Source organism: Xenopus tropicalis, chromosome 1 (assembly GCF_000004195.4).
Source record: "Xenopus tropicalis strain Nigerian chromosome 1, UCB_Xtro_10.0, whole genome shotgun sequence".
NCBI classification, from domain to species: domain Eukaryota; kingdom Metazoa; phylum Chordata; class Amphibia; order Anura; family Pipidae; genus Xenopus; species Xenopus tropicalis.
The window spans coordinates 214,077,629-214,095,374 of NC_030677.2; the positions used below are offsets into that span (position 1 = coordinate 214,077,629).

Here is a 17,746-nt window from a genome sequence, read left to right on the forward strand (position 1 = left end):
CTCTGAAGTGTTCTGCCTGCATCAATAAACAAGTTCATCTGGTTCATCATCATAACCAGTGTCTGTTATAACTATCCTTTCTCTAATATATTTGTGTAAGTACTATGGTCAACAACCACTCACCAAGGTGATATTTTAAGTATATTTAATGTGTGGAAAAGAGTTACAGAAGTTACATACAAATTACCAATGGTTTAGCCAGTCACAAACAATATTGACAGCTTCCCAATACAATACAAAGTATGTATGTATTCATTTAAAGTGGTAAAAATGTATGAATGCATGTGTGTTAGAGTAAATGTGTGTAAGTGAGAGCGTGTGTGAGTGTGTAAGGGTGTGTGTCTGTATAACTGTGAGACCAGCCTTTTGTTGCTGATATATATCCCTGTTGGAAACCCCCCCATTGTATTACCCCTAAGACCATATGTTTCCGATCAATCACATTCTAGACTTAGGGAATGATGGTATATGTGAGGGATAGTGTGAATTGGAAAGTCAGTGTGCACATTAGAACCATGTTAACCCATTCAGGCCTGGGATACAACTTATTTTGCAATACCCAATATTTAACATTTCCCCCTTTGCACACTGACTTGACAAGAACATAATATTTGTATGCAAACTAGAAAATAAGAGAGAGAGTCCTTGAAAACCCAGTCTACAAATTTCCAGGAATTCTTTGCAATGTGCCAAATGTTCATTGTACAAATGACAACTGATGTAATATCATGTAATGAGATGGTAAACAGTGATAAATTAAAACATTTAAAATAATCTATTATCTATAGGCGGTTCCATCCACTGGTCATCCATTCACAGCCTCTTGGGTTGAGTTTAAAAATCTTTCATTACAGTCTTTGGTCATAGCCCTGTGTTTAACTGCAATTGAAACTGTAACTGCAACTGTACTTTCTTACCTCACCTTTCATGGTGTTGCATTAAAGTCTGTCAGCAAACATCAAAAGTGACAAATAAAAATATGGTACTCAATTATGGGAGTCAGTTTTACCAAGTTACAGTCTCTGGCATTCCTTGTTACATTCTGTTACTCCATATTCATCAAACATTTCCCCTGTGAATGAGTCCAGATGGGCTCCCTGTAGCTTGGGTAAATCCCCGGCACCCTGCACCCCTTTGTCCTGTAGGGCCCAACGGATTTAAGCTTTGACTCTTATAGTAGATCCGCCACTAAGCACCTGTATAGAATCAGGGAGTTGTACCCGTACCGGCATCACCAATGCCCCTCTGGGGTTCTTGGCATTTTTGCAGCCATAACGTAGGCCGTACCCAATGAGAGGAAGGTGTGACTTGAATATACAGTAATAACACAGATCATAGAAACAACAGTCTGTTAGAGACTGAACCCGACACAGACAGAATCAGGAGGGATGAGACAGTCACTTTGTGAACAGTTCATAATCAAATTATTTCTCAGGTAACCCATATGAATGTTATCTTTCAAGTATAATTTCCCCCTGAGTCACAGTCTGTGTTGCAAATCACTTTACACCATAAGCTGCACTTCCCTTCATAGGATGTTGTTCCTCTTCAGTTGTTTTGCAGAGTCTTGTCCAGCGCGGCCTATAGCTACTGCTAAACTGCACATTTATACTAATCTAATAAAATTCTATCACTGTATTACCATGCCATTCTCATTCATATGATGCTATGCATTTCATGATTAATAATGTCCTTCATATTGAAAATCATAAATATCTTATGTAAATGTATGAAAAAACATAAATAGGAAAATAATTATAAAGAAAAATGAAAACATGTAAAAATGATGCCTTCTTCCCAGTACTTAAAACATGTTTAAGGCATAGACATAAAAATAATTATTGTCCATTCATTTCTTTAACCTGTTAAAATGTTGTAAGTAATAACTATTTCCCTGGTCCCAACATAATTGCATATTAAGGAAACATTCTTAAACTGTATAATCTGTTATCTATCGCAGGATGTTTTTATCCATGTGATACTTTTCCACATGATCAACACATTTAATATTTCCTATAAAATATAAAAGTAATATTTCAGCAGTTGATGTTATTCAGATGTTTCTTCTCATCCAGATCAATGTCTAAGGTGTATTACCTGTACAATGAAATGTTAAATCCCCAAATAATGATACCACATATACATGTTGTTAAAACAAGAATGAGTCCTTTGTTCTTTGCTGGGAAATGTATTTGTCACTGGTGTCTTATGGTCTTTTGTTTTTCATTAGTGTTAATATAACTATTGAGAAACACATACACTTTATACCCTGTATTAACTATATCATATATATGTAGCCCACTTTAGAGAATTTGCTGCTACCTGCTGAGATCTTGTGGCGCTTACAGGGATCCTGAGCCCCGCTTACTATGGGGAACAGATGTTGCTGTACTATTTGGCGTGCCTCCACCCAGGATAGGGATAGAACTATAACTCCCCTCCTGAGAACTTGATATTGTACTTCTGCTTTGGGGACTCCCAGCACTCCTGGCACCTTGCCCCCTCCCTGGGGTAGTTGCTTACCCGGCAGTGTGGATCCTCCAGATAGTAAGACAATGCACTCTGGTATTATGCCGAACCAAGTGATTTCTTTATTTGCAGAATGAATGACAGATAGGCTTTGCAGGAGTTACAGAACACGTCAGGGAACACTCTTTTCCTTAGGGGACCCTCTCTCCTGGGATACCGTCAATACTCCAGCCAGATGACCCTCTTTTGGGATTCCCTCCGGTACTTCACGCCAGAAGCCCCTCTCTAGGGCACTTCCCGGTACTCCCGCCAAGCGGACACCCCCTTGAGACCTCACCCCGGAATATCACCCGGCTATCCCCCGGATTAGGCAAATCACCTATTACTACCACTTGGTTCCCTGACTCCAGCAATCAGTGCTGGGAGATCTTAATATCATTAAATCTCCTGTAGGGGCCAAGCTGCCCAGCTAAATGGCCTATCTACCACTCCTAGAGCGGTCTATAACCTTTAGCTTACTAACTACTCCTGGCCTGTAGCTGGCCTCTTGCCAGAGGGGTCCCAGGCAGGAAGACCTGGCTGCACAAGGCTGCACAGCCTTATATACTGTGTGCACCACCCTGTGGCCATAACCCTGAACTGCAGGGATACTCCCTTTCTTAACACAAAATCAACTAGGACCACCCTTAGGTGTCCAATTCCCTAAGGCCACCCTCTAGTGCCTGTCAAAGGAGAACCCATCCTAGGGGCCCAATTTTGGAGATCCCTACATATACATCAGTAGTATTTGTGTATAGTATGGAACCACATGTGTCCTTGTGTAATAGGATAGCAAAGCCCATCTGTTTGAAAGACCCTTAAAAATCAAGGTTCTCAACCAATTTAACCAGACTCCAGGTTAAAACAAATAACCTTACATAGTCAAAAGGGCCACTATTTCTGTTATTTAAGACCTTAAAAAACATAATCCTATCCATCCCAGCAGTTGCCTCATACCTTAATAATTCCTGCCTGCATTAAAGTTGGGCATCATTCCTGCATCATATCTTAATATGCAGTTCAAAAATAACACTTCTATAATGACATCTTTCTTAGATTTAGACACAGTATCTAGATAACATTTCATGTTTATATTAATGTTAGTTAACTTCTTGCAACAATGCACCTCTCTACTGGAAACCAGTTCAATATTTGGCTAATATCATACAGGTTAAACTAATTAAACCTGTGTAATTTAAATTTTGATGGACATTATATTTTACATTACACGTATAAAAAAAATTAACACTGAGTATGACTTTATACCTCCAAACAAAACTAAAACATATGTATATACAGTTGATGATCTTGCAAGAAAAAAAATATCGGATCCATAATCATAACTTCCATAGTTATTAAACATATACATCTTATAATCATCTTTGATAGATTTAAACATTTTATCACATAACTGGCCGGGTCATATGATAACCCAAACCATCAAAGGTCCATAAGATGTATATAGAGTACTCTTCATATTCATAATATCAATGGATTAAAACGTATGTTATCAAAAATAATTTATATAGAAAAAACAATTTATTAACCTGCACAGGGCGTCAGTATGGGCACCTTTAAATTTCAAATTTAAACACATAAAAATTACTTAGATCAAGTACAGTGTAGGTAACAGAGAGCAGATTAATCAATGTTAATTAGGATTTCCCTGTATTGTAACCATGCAATCATGCTCCTGTTACTCACTACAAACAAACATATAACAAACTTATGAGACAAAGGTTTGACAGACAATCCTTATAAAGTTTCTTAAACAATCATCACATAAATCTACACGGCATGCACTGTCTGTCCATGGGTTACAAGGAGACACCACATTTCCTTTATTATCCTTGGTCTGTTCATTAGAGGAAGAAACCCATCTGAAAAAGCACAAAAACTTGGCAAATTTCACAATTAGTAAACAATATATAACTTAGTATGCTTTCATTTTACTAATTTTACAAGGTCCCAACATTCTTTACACCTTCAGTAATTTCATCTGTTTAACTTTTACTCTCCTTAAGTTTCACTCAGGGCCTAAGCCTACTTTTTACTCAAAGCTTTATTCAAGCTTTCTAGCTCACACATCAAATTTCCCATCTTTCCCTGTTACCCTTTATCTAAATACAAACTAAAAATTGGGTGGTATTAATGCAATTATAGATTAGAATGCAATTTACTCTCTTGTTATTCGGTAAAGGTTAGTAAAATAATTCCCTTATTGGTAAATATTCCAAAATTTCCTATAATAATAATTTCCCTCAGCTTATTAAACAATTTACATGGAAATACAATGCAATCTTCAATTAATAAGCTTTGTTTAACTGTCCCAACTTTTATACAGTAGAAGTATGCCCATTATATGAACACAATACCTATGACTGAGCAATTCTACAACTGACTCTCTGGTGTAACCTGAATGTTACCAGTGTGCCCCTTGGAACCAAAGTCTGCTATAATAAGGCCCCTGTATGAATGGGAATGACCGTATGGCATTTTGGAGAACCAGATGAAACAACACAATGAAGACAGAGGATGTACACACAAAAGGGTTCCCAGGACCTGAGTTAGGGGTCCCAACAGCTGAAAAAACAAAGGGAAATTAGATTAAGTCTTAGCAATGTATGGGCCCCCACATCCGTCAAAGATCATGCTCCATTCCTACCTTCCACCTCTGAATCCACAATGTGCCTGCCATATACCTTGTATTATATGTTTGGGTATATGTTTCTTCGAATCACTTCATATTTTGCTTGAGACAATATCTTTCTAACATATTGGTCAGTGGAAACACAACATTCTCCTGGTTCTAGTAAAACAGACTAGAAACATGACACTGGGATGGCAAGATTTTTGTACAATGCTCCTGGGAGCCTTGTTTAAACAGGAAAACAGTGCTGATACCTTTTAACTACACTGAATCTTAAAAATCCTCCAAAATAATTTTCAACCCAGTCATTTACCCAGCCTTAGAAATCTGAACCAATCAACACCCAAACCTCCTTTATTTGATCATCCCAAGCAAACTTTGAATAATAGATTAATAAATTCTGCTCCACAACTTTTGGGTGAGGTCATTCTATTCCCTTTAATATTCCCTGTCTCCCTTATACCCATTATAATATCTGGGCTGCATAATCTCAAGAATAATTTCCTGACATTCAGGCTACAGACAGTATATGGCTTCAGAACCCATAATGCATACAGAGACAATTTATGCTATAAATAAAACAATACAATTCTGATGTTTATGATTCCACTGCCAAAATAGCTTTTCAACAAATCTAACTTGGCATTTGTCTAAATAGGGGTTATCATTTGCAGCAATTCTACAGTATAAAACTTTTAACACACATTAAAGTTTCCTGCTTCTGCAGGTTCAATAAAAAACATTACAATCACAATAACACTGCTACATGTAAAAGTTTTTCTCAATAGCCATACCCAATTATATTCATTTACACAATGTTTACAAACCTTTAAGTACTAACATTTCTTTAGCACTAACCCTATAATGTGATTATTCCTTTTCTCAGTAACAATGAGTAACTTCTTTTCTCTTCAGTCCTGGGTCTTTTATACCGACAGACTGGTCTGTTCATGGGACCCTGGGAGCGGCCATTCTGTGCATCAGGTTCCCTTGCCTGTGTAACAGCACAGACCTGAGCTCATGCACCATTTCAGAATCTTTATCAACTTTCATTTGCTTTTTGATTAAATTACATCTCTTAAAACATCTCTTAAAGAAGTGACCTGGCTTTCTGCAAAAATGGCAGATTGCATGGGTATATGCCTTTATCTTTGCTTTATTTGATTGGCATATTTCCCTTATCACGTGACTGTTTGAGGGGCATGAGTTCTGCAGTATAAGCTGTCTCCTGTACTTATCTATATGTGAGGCTGCTTTCTGAAGAGTATCCAGACTGCAAGCAGAAATATTAGCTACAGGATCTAGATATTTAAACTTGTTTACAAAAGCTTTTATCATTTGCTGTGTAACTTGATCTTCTCCAATGCCCATAACCAGTCTGTAAGCTGCTCAAACAAAACCAGAAATGTAAAGGGGTCATCATCTATAGAGGTCTCGAGATTTTTAAGCACCTCTATATCAAGCACATTCTCACCATTAATTATATAATTAAGCATTAATAGCCTGTCCCTTCTTGTGCCGTGTATTAGATTCCCATCTGTATCAGTGCCGGGAGCACTCACAGGGATTAATAACCTCTGAGAAATACGTGCCGGCACCCACAGTTTGAACACTTTATTCTTCTGTTCTTCACTTAACTCATATCTCTCTATATGAGACTCGAACAGATCACAATTCGTTAAAACACTCTTATTTGCATTAAAATGTGGAATATTTTTCACAATTTTTAAAAGTTGTTTATTAACTTTTAACTGCAGTTTTGCCCTATCATATTCTAATTCTGGATCACTGAGATCCGGAATAAATGTAGATCTCTGTCCTTTTGTAATAACCGAAACCTGGTTATTCCTTTGCAAAACTGATTCTACTTCTGCCAATCTCAGTTCATGCTGAGCAATCCCCTTAGCCAGACAGTCAGTACTAACTGTGTCACTTTCCACTTTTCCCTTATCAGAATGAGAATTAATCTTTCCTACATCATTTCCCTTCCTACCTGAGCACATCAACATATTAAATGTTTTTACCATTAACATAACATTGTTAATATTGTGCTTCATCTTAGAAAATGACATTCCTTCTTCTAACTTTACATTTGCCCCCACACACTGACTATACAGATCTGACCATATCTCTGCATCAGACATAATTCTCTGAGGGATTTTAAACTCGAATTTGCTTTTCCTAGCCAAATTATCAAGAAAATCCATACTCACCGGAAAGCAGAATATTCCTCCTGCGCCGCTATTAATACTTACACAAGTGACTTCTAGGTTCTTTAACTCATATAGACATGTGGGAGCTTCAGTTCAGCTACACCCTTCTGTCCCCCTTTAAAGCTGACAGTGTGTATATGTGTAGTGTCCAGGTCTATAGTTTGGTTGGACTCACCATCTGTTATAATTATCCTTTCTCTAATATATCTGTGTAAGTACTATGGTCAACAAACACCACACACCAAGGTGATATTTTATGTATATTTAATGTGTGGAAAAGAGTTACAGAAGTTACATACTGTGAAGGAGTGAATTAAGCGAAAAAATTTTTGTTTGTTTGTCTGTCTTTAAATGTTAATTTTACTGGCCAGTAATTCATTAATTCAGTAATTTATTATTTGTGTAAATAGCTATGTGTATAATCTGTATATATATGTGGTATATATGTGTGAAAAGTACAAACTGTGCAACAGCATTAGCTTTGGGTAACAAACTGAGGCCTACTTTGTTTGGAACATATGCCTCAGCTGTGCTGAAAGTATGTTTTAAATGGTGCTGAAACTACTGCTTATAGAAAGCTAGGTTTACCATAAGTTTATATAAAATGAGTGAATAAAACTACTTGTTTCTATACATAACATTGCAATTGCATGTATAAAGTAAAGTTGAATAAAGCACTTACCTGGAGCTCTCAGAGAAGCCACTTCCTAAAGGGGTGGGCAGCCTCTCTGAATGAATATTTATAGAGTAGATACTGACCACCGGGGGCAGCATAGAGCAGTTTGGAGGCTATAAAAGCTGCAGACTGGTTTCTTTTGGGAGTCTGTGTTAAGCCTTTGTAAGAGGTAGTTATAGAGCTCCAGGAGTGTGCTTGACCCCCCCCCCCCTGCTGGTACAAGTTGGTATTGCACCATTGAAAAAACTGGGTTTTTTTCTGCATGTGCTAAAAAATAAAGCACAATTTCCACTCAAGATCTGTCTGGCTACTGAACCTGCACGCGCCCAGTGACACATACAAATTACCAATAATTAAGCCAGTCACAAACAATATTGACAGCTTCCCAATACAATACAAAGTATGTATTCATTTAAAATAGTAACAATGTATGCATGTGTGTTAGAGTGAATGTGGGTAAGTGAGAGCGTGTGTGAGTGTGTAAGGGTGTGTGTGTCTGTATATCTGTGAGACCAGACTTTTGTTGCTGATATATATCCCTGTTGGAAACCCCTCCCCCACTGTATTACTCCTAAGACCATATGTTTCCGATCAATTACATTCCAGACTTAGGGAACGATGGTATATGTGAGGGATATTGTGAATTGTTGAGTCAGTGTGCACATTGGAACCATGTTAACCCATTCAGGCCTGGGATACAACTTATTTTGCAATACCCAATATTTAACACTGCCCCTGCTGGATGGATGTTACGCAAGTTTTCGCATCAGTTACATAAACTGCATTTTAGGGGCCCCAATGATCTTGCTGTGGGGCCCAATAACAAGTCTGTAGTAGTTCATAAGAATAGTAAAAATAATCAATGTGCTAATAAGTCAGTATTTTAAATGGGGGGTGAGTGCAGTTTGTACGCAAGTTACCTAACTTTCTAGGCAAGTTACGTCAGTTTCTAGGCAACTTTTGCAAAAATTATGTAAATTGCATACGTTTTAATGTAACCTTATTGGTAACTTACACAATGAGCCCGGGCCCCCTTCCAAAGAAGATTTTCACTTGGCCCTGCATAACAGTACCCCCTTTCCCCCCCTGATGGCGGCCCTGGGTATGACAGAAAGGCAGGTTACACAAAGCAATCAGATAATTTTTAAATCTTTATATCCATTTTATCCAACTGTGTCCAGCAGGTGCAAAAATGTAGGTTACTCGCTGTTAGCAAGAACCAGACAATGAATGTGATGCAAAATGTTGATCCTGATCACCAGTAGTGAATTATTACTCCCCCTACACAGAAGGATTTAGTTTTAGAATTATCTAAAAAGATAATCTCAACCCTAGTGCCCAGGATACTCACTGGCTTGCTGTAGAGCAGGGATCCCCAACCTTTCTTACTCGGGAGCTACAGTCAAATGTAAAAAGGACTTGAAGAGCAACACAAGTGTAGGGGTTTGCTAAAATGGGCCCCACAGGATGTATACCCCTAGGATAGGCCCCGGGAGGGTAATGGTTAAGGTACAATGGGTATAGCCTGGTATATCTATAGTTAATGGGGAGTATCCCCGCAGTTCGGGTTATGGCCACAGGGTGGTGCATAGGCCCATATAAGGGAAACAGCCATGTGCTGGGAGCCATCTTAGTTTGGGAGCCTCTAGAGAGAGGAGCTCCCCTGTGAGTAGTTAGTAGTTTCCATGTGTCAGATCACTCTAGGAGTGAGATGTAGTTAGGGCACAGGTAGAATGGGCAGAAATAGCCCCTCCAGGAGTGGTAGAGGGATTAGAATCCCCCAGCAGTACATCAGCTGGAGTGTAGGGACTCAAGAGTCTAGGTAGGTGGTTAGGCTGCCGCTAGAAGGGGTACTACTCTGAGGGTACTTAGTCGTGAGTACCGGGGATGAGTCCTGGAGGTGGTCTGTCTTGGCGTGAGTACCGGGAAGAGCCCTTAGAGAGGGTCTCTTGGCGTGTAGTACCGGGGAGGACATCTAAAAGGGATCATCCTGGCGGGAGTACCGATAAGATACCCAACAGGGGTAGGTACTCTAAAGGTTTAAAGAAGGAGAGTGTCCCCTGCACTGTGTTTGTATTGCCACTCCTGGAGAGGTCCTGCCTAATAAACAACCAACTGTTTCATCACAACTGTGTGTTCATCGTGTCTGCCTCAAGGAGCACCTACATACCAGTAAGTGAATGCCCCAGGGAGGGGATACCCTTTGGGGGCTTGTGTGAGGTCTCAGGCAGCACTACACCAAAGTATCAAGTCCCAGGGAGGGAGTTGTAGTTCTCCCATAACAGAGCCCTGGGTGGAGGCACGCCATTTAACAGAGAAGTCCCTGCTTCCCCCATAGTAAGCGGGGCTCAGGACTCCTGGAAGCGCCAAAACAGAGTAATTCAGCAGGTAGTGCCACAACCGTTAATAAGTGGGCTACACAAGTATCATAAAGATCATGGAGGAGCCAAATAAGGGCTGTGATTGGCTATTAGGGGCCTCTATGCACCCTATCAGCTTACAGGGGCTTTATTTGGTAGTAAATCTTGTTTTTATTGAACCAAAACTTGTCCCCAAGTCAGGAATTCAAAAATAACTCCCTGGTTTGGGGACACTGAGAGCAACATCCAAGGGGTTGGGGAGCAACATGTTGCTCACGAGCCACTGGTTGAGGATCACTATTGTAGAGGGCGCCCTCTAATGTCAGCAGCTCTGCATAGCAACAAACATCAACAAACCATAAAAATTTCCTAACAGGGCGCCCAGCATTGCTCCTGAATGTTAGCAGTTTGATATGAATTGTGGAGAGTGACTCAAATGGATCTTCAGATAAAACTGTGAGAAGATCAAATCCCAGGGAGGGCACGCATCCAGCATAATTAGTTTAAGGCTACTTGCTTAATCACTTTAGATTCTCCCCCAACAGTATCCCTTTCATTTCTCCCAGGGCTGCCACATGTTCTTAGACATAAATGAAACCCATTCAAAAGAAACTGCAAAATCTGTAGAATAGAAACTTAGAAATGGTCTATTGAGCAACCCACACACCAGACAGAAAACTTCTTCCAGATCCTAGAGTAGATTTTAGTTGACTGATATAACCTTAGTCAACAGACCATGTGACTTTCATTCTGGATCCATGCTGAAGTGTACTGGACTTGCAGAGAGGAAATCAGCTATGCATCTAGACTTATGTTCCAACCAGCAAAGTTAATAGTTCCTTCTGTTTTCAGACAACAGATGCTCAGCAAAGTCCACAAATCACACTTGGAAATAGTAAAATGCAAAGAAAGAGCTAGAGATACACTCTACTGGCCAGGAATGTCTGCTGATATGGGAAAAACAGTTTCTCAGTGTTCAAAATGCAATGAACACATGAACAGCAATCAAAATCTATATTTGCAAGACATGGTATCCCTGATATTGTTATATCTGACAGTGGTCCTTGGTATGTTATTTGCAGAGAGTTGGGAATTTAAGCATATGACTTCCAGCCCAGGTCATTCTCAATCAAATGGTGAGGCCGAAAGAACATTACAGATTTTTAAAAATATGCTTAAAAAGTCAAAAGAAAACTGCAGTGATCCTTACGTTGCCTAATGGAATATCGCACCACACGACTTGAAGGTATTAAGGGACTATTGCCTTCACTACTATTGATGGGCAGAAGGCTAAAGACCCAATTGCCAACACACACACCATTGCTCATGCCCAGAGGCACCACAAAGTTGCGTGGCAATATTAAAGAAGGGCAAAGAAAATAAAAAATGTTCTATAACAGACAATCCAGAGTTCTACCAGATTTACAAGTAGAAGATACTGTAAAGATTCAAAGAGGTCACGCATGGCAGGATCAACCCAGATATTTTGTTGTTTATACACCAGATGGAAGAGAATACAGGAGAAACAGAAAATACCTGGGAAAAACAGGTGACGTTACTGCCACCTTTTGATGATCTAGTGAATAACAGTGACCAAAACAATGACAGAACTGAGACAGTTCAAGGGGAACAATCAGCAGACACTATGCAACTTGAAAGCACCAAAGTCATTGATCATTCAGATGTTCTTGTACCCCAAGAAAGTTCTCAATCCTACAAAACCAGATGTGGGAGACTGATCAAACTTCCCATAAGATACAGAGAGTAATAAAGTATCTTCTGGGAGCCTGAAGACTAGGTAACCCGGAGTGAAACCATATACCACTGAATTGATGTCAGAGGCCATGATGATCAGTGAAAGGAACTTTAATAAACGTAGTGAAGTGAAAACAAGTAACAGTGCACACTATGGATATACAGACTTATACAAATGGCAGGCAGAGACAATCCAAAATCAGGCCGAAGGTCAGGGCTAGCAGCAATCAAATGGAGTCAAGGACAGGTCAAGGGTCAGAACCGGGGAATCAGAGAACAGGACAAGGAAGGGCACCGGAGAACTGGAACAGGGCAGGGAGCAGGAACAGGACACGGAATCTGGAGCTTGGAACCAGAGGGCCAGAACTGGGGAATCAGAGAACAGGACAAGGAAGGACACCGGAGAACTGGAACAGGGCAGGGAGCAGGAACAGGACACGGAATCTGGAGCTTGGAACCAGAGGGCCAGAACTGGGGAATCAGAGAACAGGACAAGGAAGGGCACCGGAGAATTGGAACAGGGCAGGGAGTAGGAACAGGACACAGAATCTGGAGCTTGGAACCAGATGGCCAGAACTGGGGAATCAGAGAACAGGACAAGGAAGGGAACTGGAGAACTGGAACAGGGCAGAGAGCAGGAACAGGACACGGAATCTGGAGCTTGGAACCAGAAGGGGGTCACAAGATAATACCACAGGAACAAGGGAATCAGCAGCATGGTCACAGAAACTGATTAATGACCAAGCAAGGTTCAATGGACAGGCTTATAAAGGGCCATGATTACTAGATGGGAAACACATGAGGATAATGAGGTGGGCTGAGGAAAGGGAGCAGGCAGAATACCAGAAATGTGACAATATAATTGATCAAAACCAGCCCAAAACACCGTCAGTGGCTCAGGAGATAAATACATGTTGCCAGAAACACATCAACCCATGTTTGAATCCCGAGTGATCCTGACAAAAGTGTACTCATGCATGGTATATTGATGCAGTAAAGTTACAGTATAAGCTCATGATCATAAAAAGCTAAAATGTGAAATAACATAAGTTTCAAAGTCATGTTGGTTGTATAAATAATTGAGCAGTAGTAATTACATGTGGTTAGCAATGTGTTTTTGGGATGTAGTATATTGGGCCATGTCAGCACCTGTAGTAGCAGCACAGGACTAGCTAGTGATGGAACTGGAAGTAAAAGGAGATTGATTTGTACATGCATAGAAAGTGGAGCACACGTTGGAGTAGCTCTGAAATAAAATAAAGTTCTGCTCAGTCTTGAGTCTGATAACTCAGCAACATCACATCCCACTAACATATTTCTCTCTTATCAGTTATAGGGACCTATTGGTTACAGGAGCAAAAAGATCATTATCAGTAGTGATGAGGAATTTTTTTGCCAGGCATGGTTTCACAGCGAATTTCCACATTTCGCCATTGGCGAATCTTATCGTGAAACTTCCGCGAAAATTCGTCATGCATCAAAAAAAGTTGTGGTTGTGTCAAATTGGGCGCGGTCGCAACAACAAAGATGTGTGCAATGAAATGCAGAAGATGCAGACAACAAAAAAACGGGCAACAAAAAAAGGACACAGGCGACAAACGCATTTCGCGGATTTTTCGCCGTTTCGCAAATTTTCCATTCGTTTCGTGAATTTTCCGGCAAAGCAAACTGGGAAAGATTCGCTCATCACTAATTATCAGTCATTTGTATAGCACCAGTGGCACAGCTCTTTGCAATAGTAATAAACAGGGGTCCTACAACTGATACAAAGAGATCAAGGAATATAAATGCCCCCCTGTACCCCCATCCTGATGACTTGGGATTGTTCTCCTATAATAAGTTGTAATGCTGATTATTAGAGTATTAGGCCCAAGCATGGAGCAACAGCCAGTCAATTTAAAAATACTATTTTTAATACTATCTTTACTATTTAGGGATGAATCATGAATGGGATGTGAGCTGTTTCTGATAAAGTTTTAGGAAAGCTTTCACTGAATTTAAGTATGTATATTCTAGTATCTGGAATAATATATTAATTAATATTTTTCAATTTCTTTTATTTCTTCTCCCCTCCTGATTTTGAATTTAGACAGTGACAATGACTTTATATGAGTATTTAAACATGTGAGGGGGAGGGTTACTCAGCTTCTGAGGAAGTGGTTAAGGGACACGAAATGCGTCAAGCCGAGCAGGGTATGTTGTGGGGTTGAGCCCACTATGTTTCTTTGATACTTTTACTTTAATAATAAAGACTTTCGTATTTTTAAATCGACTGGCTCTTGCTCCATGCTTGGGACTAGTACTCTAATCCATCCGGGGCAGTGCATGTGTAGCACGCCAGCGAGTTCACCTGTGAGTGCTCCTGTATATATTGTTTTTGTTGAACAGCTGTCACTATTGCCATCTATAAAGTATATATGAATTCAGTTAACAGGAACTCAAAGTCCAAGAGATAAACTTAACCCTCTCTGTGTGAGACGTGGGAGATAATCTATCCAGTTATAGAGAGAGAGGAACTTTCAGTTTCGTTTCTTGTTCCTGATTTCAACGATGGCTGCTGCTCTGAGAGACGAGCTGAGCTGCTCCATCTGCCTGAGCATTTATACTGATCCGGTATCCCTGCCCTGTGGCCATAACTTCTGCCGGGGCTGCATTGGGGGGGTGCTGGGTGCCCAGGAGGGGTCTGGGGCTTATTCCTGCCCTGAATGCAGAGCTGAGTATCAGGAGCGCCCTCCCCTGCCCAGGAACAGAGCTCTGGGGAACATAGCAGAGAGGTTCCGTCCGACTGAGACAGAGCCAGGGGAGACTGGGATCTTCTGCACTTACTGTCTCCTCTCTCCTGTACCTGCTGCTAAATCCTGTCTCCTGTGTGAGGCTTCTCTGTGTGATACCCACCTGAGGGGGCACTGCCAGTCAGCAGAACATGTACTCACTGAGCCCACCGCTTCCTTTATGGGGAGAAAATGTTCTGTACATCACAAGGTTCTGGAGTATCACTGCTGTGAGGACTCTGCCTGTATCTGTGTGGCCTGCTGCCTGGCCGGGGAGCACCGGGGCCACAGGGTGGAGCTGCTGAGTGAGGCCTCTGAGAAGAAGAAAGAGAAACTGAGGAAAGTTCTGGAGAAACTGAGCCCAGAGAGAGAGGAGACTGAGAGAGGAGCCCAGAGGCTGCAGGAGCGCAGGAGAGAAGTGGCAGAAGCGGCAGCCGGTGAGACAGAGAGAGTCACTGCCCTGTTTAGGGGCATCAGGGAAGAGCTGGAAGCCCTAGAGAAGCGACTCCTGAGTGACATCTCCAGGCAGAAAGAGGAGCTCACACTCACACTCACTGAGCTGATCCAACAGCTGGAAATAAAGAAGGACGAGCTGTCCAGGAAGATCCGTCACATTGAGGAGCTGTGCAACATGGCAGATCCACTCACTGTCCTACAGGAACAATGGGAATCCCATGGAGCTGCCTTTTGTGGGGCTGAGGGGGCAGATACAGAGGGCAGAGAGAGAGAGGGTACTGAGGGGGCAGATACTGAGGGCAGAGAGAGAGAGGGTATAAAGATCCCGGCTGTAGTGGAACTGGATGTGGGTCGGATCTCAGAGACATTACTCACAGGCTTAGCTGGGATTGTGACTGGGGTAAAGGGAAGGATCTATGGGCAGGAGGCTACAGAGCTGGTACTGGATATAAACACGGCTGGGAATCGTGTATCTGTATCAGGGGACGGGAAATCTGCTTCCTACTCACATACAGACCAGCGTCGCCCACAAACCCCAGAGAGATTTCAGGTTTCTCAGGCTTTAAGCACCAGGAGTTTCCCCTCAGGGCGACATTACTGGGAAGTGAAGGTCAGTGAATCAGGGTGCTGGAGGGTAGGGGCGGCCTATCCCAGTATAGAGAGGGGAGTGTATCGGTCCTACATTGGGAATAATAACAAGTCCTGGTGTTTGTACAGATGGAATAATAACTATACAGTGAGACATGACAGAAAAGACACACAGTTACCCCACGTCCCTTCCTGCAGGAGAATCAGGATCTCATTGGACTATGAGGCCGGACGCCTGTCCTTTTATGAGCTGAGTGAGCCAATCAGGCACTTACACACCTTCACTGCCTCCTTCACTGAGCCCCTTCATGCTGCATTCTGGGTAGGGGGCGGTGCCTGGGTGAGAATCATTAGTTAGGGCCCTGCCCACTGCCCAGCAGTCGCTCGCCCCCGTGTGCGCATGAGCGAACGTGCCCCCTAAACTTGTGCCGCCCTAGGCCTGGGCCTTTGTGGCCTCACCACAAATCCGGGCCTGCCTGTGATGCCAGGAAAGGAAGGACATTGGTCATTGTATTTATGGAACTTAAATTCCATCCAGCTAAATGCCATTTCTGCCCCACCAGATTGGAATTTATTGGATGAGTGTGAGTGATTTTTCAGATGTCTCCATAAATACTAAACACAAAGGTCCCAGTTATAACCATATAAACACAAGGTGGCACATTAACCAAAGGTTGAACAGACAGTTCCCAGTTAGCCAATCACTGCTCTGCACTCACTGATTTCTAAACCACCAATCAGAGGAACCTTCCCCTGAGTAACAACTACTAATAGAAGTGCCTGTATCTAGGGGTAAGATAATAATCTTCAGACTCGTAATATTTTATACAAAAATAAAGAATATTTATTGCTGTGTCCAATGCACAAAGTAGAGGAGACATGGTCAGTACAGTGTTAAATGCATAAAACAGTAGCACAGGGAGGCAGCACAGAATGATCTTGTCCTTAAAATCCTAATACCCCACTAAATTACTCAATACAAAGTCCAGAAGACTCTTTTATCCACAAACTGAGAAAACTACTCCTTTAGTGCCTGTACCCGGAAGCATTGAATCCAGCCAGGTGCAGACACATGCAGCCGTCACCCTCCAACTAACAGGGGACTTGGTGTGAGGAGACTAAGGGCTGAGGGTGCCTGCGTCTGGGCGGAGTCAGTGCTTCCGGGTGCAGGCGCAATTAGAACATTTTGTTAAGCGTGAGGGCGTATTGTCAATTTGCGCTTATCCTAAGGCTGATAATACGCCCCGTGTGCCCCTTCCAGGATAAGAACGGAGCTGTCACTTCCTTTGATATTTCATAGCTCCGACTGCTGTGCAGAGAGGGGCAGGGGGATTGCACTTTGTTCATTGCATTCGCTGATGTAAATGAGCCCCAATGTCTCCTTCCTGCTGCAAAATGTCATTATTAACCAGGAAACTGTTTTACATGTTATATACCTTTATATTCAGCTATAATAAAAAAAGAATGATTATTTTTTGTTTCTATATTGCATTTATCTGTATCTCTTGTTAATAAAAGTAGGACAGGTATTGAATACACACACTGTATATATGTTAGGTGCCTGACTGCTCATAAACCCTTGGTCCCTGCATCCAACTGGCACCGTGTGTATTCAGTAAGGGGCCTCCTTTAAAGGGGTGAGAGGGTAACTGTACGGTAATAACTCTAATGGCGACTAATCCCACAAACAGCCGCGTAGCAGAGTCTTCTGAGCTCCTCCCCTGATCCTCACTTCCCAGGGATACAGTGATGGAGATTTTCATAGAGTT

General features: G+C 41.6%; 1 protein-coding gene across 1 annotated transcript; it reads left to right on the forward strand.

The window, feature by feature from the left end:
• The first annotated feature begins 14,709 nt into the window (after nt 1-14,709).
• Nucleotides 14,710-17,448, forward strand: LOC116408237 (E3 ubiquitin/ISG15 ligase TRIM25-like). Its single transcript, XM_031894992.1, has one exon. The coding sequence runs from the start codon at nt 14,713-14,715 to the stop codon at nt 16,333-16,335; it is 1,623 nt and encodes a 540-aa protein (XP_031750852.1). The 5' UTR covers nt 14,710-14,712; the 3' UTR covers nt 16,336-17,448.
• The last annotated feature ends 298 nt before the right edge of the window (nt 17,449-17,746 follow it).

What these genes read in the sequence shown, in the direction of transcription:
- LOC116408237 (XM_031894992.1), top strand. Translation starts at nt 14,713, where the DNA reads ATGGCTGCTGCTCTGAGAGACGAGCTGAGCTGCTCCATCTGCCTGAGC.